This window comes from Haliotis cracherodii, unplaced genomic scaffold, assembly GCF_022045235.1.
Source record: "Haliotis cracherodii isolate W230 unplaced genomic scaffold, xgHalCrac1.p SCAF_11, whole genome shotgun sequence".
Classification (NCBI taxonomy): Eukaryota; Metazoa; Mollusca; class Gastropoda; order Lepetellida; family Haliotidae; genus Haliotis; species Haliotis cracherodii.
Window position 1 is genome coordinate 3,959,328 of NW_027266266.1, and position 8,893 is coordinate 3,968,220.

Consider the following 8,893-nt stretch of genomic DNA (forward strand, 5'->3'; position numbering starts at 1 on the left):
TCTTATTTCGGCTCTGATTCCGGTTCCGCAATTTAGAGTTATTTTGTTGGATTATGTTTTGTAACTCAGACTCCCAGACTTATGTTCTGATAAAGACGCATTGACGTATTGTCTACTTCATTATATCACTGTTTCGATTGAGTTAAACTCTAAGGTGTTGCTTAAGTCGATGTCATGACATGTTTATATTCGACTCAATCGGGTTTGTTGTTTTTTCAGAAAAGGATGTGCAGATGTGTGATCATGTGTAGGTCTACTCATCATAGAGTCCACATATTTCTGAAAAAAAACGCTGCGTGTTTAGTTGAATGTCTGTATTAAAATTAATTATAAACGTCGCACATATACAAGAATAGAGCTGAATCCACATTGTCCTTGGTCGTCTGGTCATTGTGGAGATACGTCAGACTGAATTGTCTCCCTTGGACACACCCAATTCAGAATAGTGACGTAATGGCTCTAGGTGACATCTCCAACTCGGGTATAGTTCGAGTTCGGATGATTTTTACGTCTGATGTGTACTACACCAACCAGAGTCAGGGACACAACGAGGAACGCACCAATCAGGTAGAGTTTTACATATTGACACAGTTGGTTGCTATAGATGTACGCTATAGTGAATCCCATCGCTTGAAACATCCTGAGATTACCGAAGGCAGGCCCTTGTTTGTGCGCAAACACAACACCTATAAGAGCTGTAAAGAGAGATAAGTTGTTCTATATACTGATGTCGTGACCGATTGACTATTGTCATGTGAAAATATTTTCATTTGGGTAGTATACACGTTACCAGTGTTTGTACAGAATTTCAGTGCCAAATTCAAGACCTTCACACACACACACACACACACACAAACACACACACGCACGCACACACGCACAAACACGCGCGCGCACGCACGCACGCACACACACACACGCACGCACACACACACACACACACACCGTCGTTACAGTGTTCCAACCTGGCGCCGTTAACCCAGCCAATTTTGATGATACACGTTTTTAGCATTTGGTAAAGACTTTGTACCTTCTTCGTCTTTGGAAAAGAATCTGGTCGGTATTAGTGTGGAAAATATTGAATAACGATCCAAGAAAATCAAAACAATTACCAGCGCTCTGTGTTTGCCAGACAGCGTCAGCCATACCCCATAGCCCTGGAACCACAAAAAACATCACCTTGTTGCTAGGCGACGGATGCCAAAGTAACATGGTTATGATTAGAGCGATGTTCATCACAGCCGCAAAAAGGAAGAGGACACCGCGGCCGACGTATCGACACAGCCAGCCTACGATGGGGGAGCCGATGGTGTTACACACCCCGAAGCAGATCATCGTGTACCCGACCCAGTCGATGCCAAGAGAACACGTCACGAACGACTGAAACAAAAGTTGAATATTTTAAGAAGAAACGTGTCTCCAATTCCACCCTCAATTACCCAGTTACCCAAATGCCGCCGTGATGAAGCTAGATCATTGTTGACAGCGGCTAATGCGCTACTGACTCAGTTAAGCATTCGGCACATACCTGGAGCACATACAGCTTGATACAAAAAGCAGCGTGCCGGGCAGCCAGGGTACGATGACACGACGTCAACAACAACGTCTACAACCCTGACAACCCGATCCACTTAGTCGTCCTGTACGCCCTTTACTGCTAGAGACCCAGAAGCCAAAAGTGATCCCGCCTTTAACCTCCCAGACAGAGTAGCGTTTAAATTGTAAACAAGTAAACAAAAGGTTACCCAAAGATAACTGTGTTAGGGGCATAATATAGAGCACATGTGAAGTCCATGGTTGTCATTAAGACATATTACAATCTGTATGGATAACAAGTTCTGTATTATGTTTTTTAAGGATGAGTCGGGGCCACGTCTTGCCTATGAAGGATAAAAATACATAGCCGTGCAACGTTGAACACGATGAGGGAGCAAGAAGTTGGCATGGAACTGATTACATTATCCTTTGATTAGTTAAACACTGTCAGTAAATAGTGGAGTGGGAGTGAGTGAGTATGGTTTACGCCGTTTTTCAGCAATATTCCAGCAATATCACGGCGGGGGACACCAGAAATGGGCTCCACACATTGTACCCATGTCGGGAATCGAACCCGGCTCTTCGGCGTGACGAGCGAACGCTTTAACCACTAGGCTACCCGACCGCCCCGTTAAATAGTGGAAGACACGAAATCTGGGTCTCTACCAAATGTCTCAGGAATTTGCTGACAAAGGTGGCGCTTCATTTCAAAGCTTCGTGTTACAGAAAATATGTCTTTATGTTGCAAATGTTTCAATAGTTAAGACACTAGTCCCCTTGCACCCACCTTTGTATATTCAGCAAACAGAACCACCTGCTCCATGCCTGTGTAGAGACAGAATGGCACCAGCAACACCATGTTCAGGTCGGTCACAAGAAGACGCAGTGTTGACGTCAGAAGTGTCATGGCGCCCGTATCCCTCTCAGATCCACGGGATTTGATTGGCTTCAGGAAGAGTACAGTTATAACAAGTCCAGCCACAACACAACCGAGATAGATCGTCAGTAAAACATACACCGTCGTGTCGTCTGGTTTGTTTGATATCGGTGACGTCTGGTTCGAAAATGGCGGGAGATTCACAGGACAGTCGTCTGCTCCGCAATGAGTTACATCATCGATTGTGATGTTATTATTAACATCACGAAAAACAAGGGAGCTAATGAGATTACCCCATATCTGAGTGCTCTGGAACGCCATGCAAAAAATTCCAAAAAATCTACTGACCACAGAATCTATTTTTTCACCTGTAACATCGGAATAATCAAGAGCAGAGGTAGTCACGTATACACCTTGAGCGGTCCATAGGAGTCCAGTTCCTAAACCGATAATTATGGAGCCTGGAATCAAGGAATAGGTCTTCGGGTAATAGTTGGAACCGACAAACACACAGAAACATATCCAGGATATAATCAGAGCTCCTTTGCATCCGGTGAATTTGATGATGGCGGGAGCAAGGATGCACGTGATGAGGCCACTTCCGGTTATGGCGGCTAAAGAGTAGATTCCGAGATCGAGATTGAGACTTGCTTCCAGGTTCTGTAATCCTGAGTACGCTGTAAACGTGAACATCCAGACAACACATAGCGCGGTTAGGTTCTGTCGGACTGTCCTTATTGTCGTCTGCCGTTCGGCGTCTCGGCTGTTTGGAATAAGGCTTGTCTTTTCTGAATTTACTGGCGGCGCCATAACGCCTTTGGGAACTGTCTCTCTACACCAAAACCTGGGTAGGGGTGGTTGTTTGCGCTTTCACGAGTGAACTGAAAGGTGAAATCAAAATGAGATAATCTATATTTGTTTTCATTTTCATGAAAGTATGCATTTGATAATTGGATTTGATAAAAAAAATTACAAAACGTTACTAGGATGAAACCAGAAGCTGAAACACTTCCAACTTATGACACAGAACATAATAATGATACCCGTATCTAATACATCGCCATCGAACATCCATCTCGTTTTGTTTCAGTTTTAGCCACGATCAAACCTGGGTGTATACTTTCTTTTGCCTAGCAGTATATATCAGGACGGACTGTGAATGAGTGAGTTGAGTTTAGCGCCGCTTTTAACAGTGTACAGTTATAGCACGGCGTGTCAGCTTGATGTGGGAGGAAAGCCCGAAGTGATGCAGGTCTCAGATGTTTACCACTTCGGTGAAACCCACGAGCACGGGTATGCTGACAAACCTGGAAACATAATCGAGGCGACCGGTATTAGAACCCATAATCATAGGTTTCTGGCGTGCACAAGGGACGCAACTCTACACAGCGAATCGCGGCGCCTTAGACGACTGGGCCACCCGTCGTCTGTTATCAGAAATGAGCGGGCCACTGTAACTTGATAATGCCCTCATATAGCTTGACGACGGGCCATTATAAGCCCGTTGTGAGGTGACGTCGCGTTCAATAGTGACGTCATCTGGTTTGTTCTATGACGTTTCCATATTTGTAAAAGTGGGTCAGTGGCATTTTTATTGATTGCAGTAAATGTTTCAAAACCGATATTGTTGTTTCCTTTAATTTGATAACAAATTCCATCCATTTTAGCCTTAATAACAGTAACACTCTTTTTCAGGGCATTATCATTTGCAGAAACCCTCGTTCTTCTCAATTGTCCTTTGTGGAGCAGTTAATGGAACACCTCTGGCTTCTGAAAATGATAATGCCCTGAAAAATAGCGTTACCCTTATAATATCCATCACAATACATCCATGACAAAAGATCGTTGTTTCGCTGTCCAGATTGATGGTAGGCATATTTCAAATCATTCACGCAGCCCTGTTTCATCAGGTTATAAAAATATCGTGTTCTGTTAAGCTGTCGCCACCGCTTTGTCAAACAAGATAAAAGTGTTAACTACCAACAAAATGTAATTAACAATGGGAACTCAGCCATGCAGCACTATTTCAACTGCAGCTGGCGTCACCGGGAATAAGCTCACCTGGACAGGTCAGCTGTCGAGGCCAGTGACCCCTGTGAAGGGTCTCTAACAGTGGGTTAGTTCACAGAATAAAGACAGGGTGCTCGGGTGAGCTGCGAATGTTTCTTCTGTATTCCATATGGAGTTTACAATGACACGTGAAAAGGGTTTGTTCTCACTTTTCTTTGGGACAGGCTGGCAGGGGTTGGGTGGGGGTAAAACTAACAGTTTATGAGAACAATGCCTGCGTAAGCCGGTTGACTGGACACGCGGAGAGGTTTATCGGAGTTGACATACAATAGAGGGATTAACTGGACAAAATACAAACCTGAGTCATCTACTATCGCCTACAGCGCAGTTCGCCTACAGCGCAGTTCGCCTTCAGTGCAGTTCCCCTACAGTGCAGTTCGCCTACAGTGCAGTTCGCCTACAGCGCAGTTCGCCTTCAGTGCAGTTCGCCTACAGTACAGTTCGCCCCCAGTGTTATCAAGACAACTTCATACACCAGTGATTTATGTTGTATCAAGATACCCCTTCAGTCACACAGTAGAGTCACCCAGGCAGCTGGTAAACATGATAAAAAATAGCGACTACAATGACAACTGAGTTAAACTAAACAACTTGTTGACTTCATTGTACTGGTGTTTTAAGAAATATTGAAGTCAAAATTCACATTTTAATCCAATATATAAATATGAACGTCAAACAACGACTTTGGTTGAGGGGGGAGGACATCAGGTTACAAGCAAACCCTTTGATGGATTGTAACTTAGGCTCAGCGGATCCTGTGACAACTAAAGGATGCAACTCGGTAAAATCTTGGAGGGAAACTGGTATCCCAAATCACAGTTGTGGCGGAAATTTGTATTGAATATTAACATACTGATATTATTTTATGTTTTAAATGTGGCTAAATCCAAGTTATGAGAATCAAAACAAACTCATTTGTTACAATGGCATCAGTTTTGGGGGAAAATTACAGTTAAATGACGCCGGCCTGTAAATAATCGAGTCCGGACCAGATAAACCAGTGATTGATAGCATGATCAACGAAGACCAACGCCGATGGGTTATACTTACGATAAAACACAACCAGGTTCCACATACTGACCATCAGATCCTCATTTTAGTCCACAGTAACGAAAAAAATGAATTCCTTAGGACTTATTCTCTCCCGGAGGTCAGTTGGGTAGTAGTTAAAAGGTTGCCTCGTTAAGCCGAATACCCGCTTTCGCTTATCCACATTGGTAACTTGAAGAGTCCCCACCGTGATATAACTGGACTTATGTTTACAGAGGCGTAAAACACTATTCACTAGTCACTGTTCACAATCGGAATCCCAAAGAATCTAAACAATTAGAAAAAGGTCTATTCTAATGCACTCATAAATCAAATATCACTATAAATACTTACACATAGGCCTGTACAACCTGTTCTTGGTCGGTAAACATTGAACTGATCCAGAAAAAACGACCCTCACATCCCTTGCCTCAAAAGGACTCGCCCGCTGCACGCTTTGACCTTTGACCCCATATACTTGAATATGGGATGAGACGAAAGGTTGTCACGGCAGGTAAGACTTGATCATGAAATTGAATCTCACTTCAACAACGTCAGCTCCGTGTCGTCCTGCTTACTGAAACTGCATCACTGGTTGTTACATGTCTGCCTGTATCCGTCTGCTATCCACCAACACAGCTTGTACACAGAACGCGCTCGTAACCTGTCAGTCGGGTGAGTGTGGTGAACCTTGACCCGGAATATGTAAGTCAGGCTTGTTATCTCTCATGTGTGCCTTGCGTAGCGGTAGGTGAAGGAATACCGCCATGTACTGTTAACACAGTATGCAAGCCCGTATACAACATACGAGCAGCTACAGTTCTGTCATTTAGGATCTGGATGAAGGCGGAAAAGAGTTCGGGTCATTTTTTATTGGGGGATGGGGAGAGGCAAAGGTAAAGAGAGCGGTCGTGAACAAATGACACAGCGAAAGATCGCCAGAATGTATCAAAACTTCAGTTCTATTTTTTATTGAAATAAAAATAAAAATACGGCATTAATTAGGGGCTAAAACAAGGACTGGTCTACTCGGAATCAGTATACTGTGTCTGAGCACGGACTTGTATATAGGTCCGTGGTCTGAGTGGGGTATCCATGTTATGCTGCATGGTATCTCAGTGGGCTTGGACTATAAAATCGGCACTAGTCCGGACGAGAACAAGAAGATACACGATTTCTGCAGCACCGACCGTGGCATAACTTTGCCCGATGCGTAATGTGTGGTAGCATGGTATTACTTTGTGTCTTCACAACTTTTGAGGTACTAGGCTCTTTCAACGAAAATTTCAAAGAGCGTCTTACGACTCTAGTTCAGAAGTTGTTTGATCAAGGTTACAACATTCAAGGCCTCAGTAAAACTTTCAAACAGTTTTAGGGTAGACATGTCGGGGACATTCCAAAACTGACGCATCACTGACTGAAAAGATGCCCGATGCAATTCCCTATTTTGACTTGTACCATACGTTCCCGTGTTTTTACAGGATAACTTTCGACGGGTGCGACAAACACTTACCTTTTCGCGAACTCCTGTCATAACCACTACTTGACAGTGATTCACAGACACATGTTTGTAATCATATTCGTACAATCGACTCTGCTTTAAGCAGACATTTCTTATGGATGTCAAAAGGGTTTTGTCGCGTTTATCTGCTTCATTGATTTGTCAGAGGCCTGATGAAGATGCTTGCAGTCACTGGTTTGCCTGGTCCAGACTCGATTACTTACATGATACAGTTGGATACTACTGACTGCGGCGTAAAACAGTATTCGCTCACTCGTTATTGTCAAACGTGTGTGATCTTGTTTGAGTAAATATCTTCTCTTTCCTAAGTTTTATTTTCATTCCGCCATGTTTATTTTAAACTTGAAAAATAATAAATATCCGAAAAACACAGTATCACAGGATTATCTCGAATGTATAACTTCTCCGGGGTGCTGTATATACTACTAAAAAGTTATTAGTTATAGTTAATCTGTCATTCCAGAAAGTCCTTAACCATTTTTTGAGTATTATGCCAATGAAGAAATAGGGGAACGGTTATAGAGGGATGTGTGTTTACCAGCGAATTTTGGCAAGTTAGTTAACAAGATACTACAACACCACTCATGGTTTATATGGATCATAGTGACGGTGGGTAGCCTAGTGGTTAAAACGTTCGCCGAAAGTTCGGGTTTGAAGCCCATTGTACCCCGCCATGCAGGAATATTGCTTGAGGTGAGGTGAAATTGGGTTTAACGTCGCGTCCAAGATTATTGCACTTATATAGCGACGTGCATGCGCGTGTATGTGTGTGTGTGGCTGCTTGTACTAGTCCGGACTGATGCCGATTTATAGTGCTAGCTCACTGAGATACCATGCCGCAGTTTAACATGAATACCCCACTCAGACACAGTATACTGACTCCGAGCCGACCAGTCCTTGTTTTAGCCCCTTAATGCCGAGCGCCAGACAGGGTAACAACAAGTACAATCTTTTAACGTCTTTTTGTATGACGCGGCCCGGGATCGAACCCTGGACCTTCCGCTCTCCGGGCGGACGCTCTACCACAAGACCACGGAGGCGGTCGAATATTGCTTGAAGCGGTGTAAAACAATACTCACTCATTACTGGTTCATACAAACACTTTTTAACTTTAACACTAATGGGAAAACGTGTTGTATATTTTCATCCATCAGTGTAATTATAGGTGGGGTGAGGTGAAATAGGGTTTAACGTCGCGTCCAAGATTATTGCACTTATATAGCGACGTGCATGTATGTGTGTGTATGTGGCTGCTTGTACTAGTCCGGACTGCCAGCTCACTGAGATACCATGCCGCAGTTTAACATGAATACCCCACTCAGACACAGTATACTGACTCTGAGCCGACTAGTCCTTGTTTTAGCCCCTTAATGCCGAGCGCCAGACAAGTAACGTCTTTTGGTATGACGCTGTCGGGGATCGATCCCCGGACCTTCCGCTCTCCAGGCGGACGCTCTACCATTAGACCACGGAAGCGGTCGTGTTATTATAGATATACCACCATCGACTACACTATTGCCACACGTTCACTGCCTACCGGCAACCAACCCATGAACACATACAGGCTCATGAATTATTGATGGCTGTTGTTTTACGCCGCACCCAGCAATATTCCAGCTATATGACGGCGGTCTGCAAATAATCAAATCTGGGCCAGACAATCAAGTGATTGGCATCGCAAGGGTCGATCTACGCAATTTGGGTACGATTACATGCATCAACTTAGTCAGCGAGTCTTACCACCCTTTAGTCGCCTCTTGCGACAAGCGTTGGTTGCTGAGGTCCATTTCTAACCCGGATTTTAACGAAGGAATAATCAATGTGACACTGAATATACTGTATGAACATGTATAAGCATG

At 43.9% G+C, this 8,893-nt stretch overlaps 1 protein-coding gene across 1 annotated transcript; it reads right to left on the reverse strand.

Moving 5' to 3' along the window:
* Nucleotides 1-340: 340 nt before the first annotated feature.
* Nucleotides 341-6,032, reverse strand: LOC139455249 (protein unc-93 homolog A-like). Its single transcript, XM_071236799.1, has 4 exons — nt 5,867-6,032; nt 2,324-3,294; nt 1,113-1,380; nt 341-695 (listed from the first exon to the last, which is right to left on the reverse strand). Exons 2-4 carry the CDS (start codon nt 3,221-3,223, stop codon nt 460-462), a joined length of 1,404 nt encoding a protein of 467 aa, XP_071092900.1. The 5' UTR covers nt 3,224-3,294; nt 5,867-6,032; the 3' UTR covers nt 341-459.
* Nucleotides 6,033-8,893: the final 2,861 nt, after the last annotated feature.

Bases quoted from the DNA above. Each gene is read 5' to 3' on its own strand.
- LOC139455249 (XM_071236799.1), bottom strand. From the start codon at position 3,223: ATGGCGCCGCCAGTAAATTCAGAAAAGACAAGCCTTATTCCAAACAGC. The intron at 1,381-2,323 runs GTGGGTGCAAGG...CTTTTGTTTCAG, and splicing joins TGTTTGCTGAATATACAAAG to TCGTTCGTGACGTGTTCTCT. The intron at 696-1,112 runs GTAATTGTTTTG...CTCTCTTTACAG, and splicing joins CTGGCAAACACAGAGCGCTG to CTCTTATAGGTGTTGTGTTT.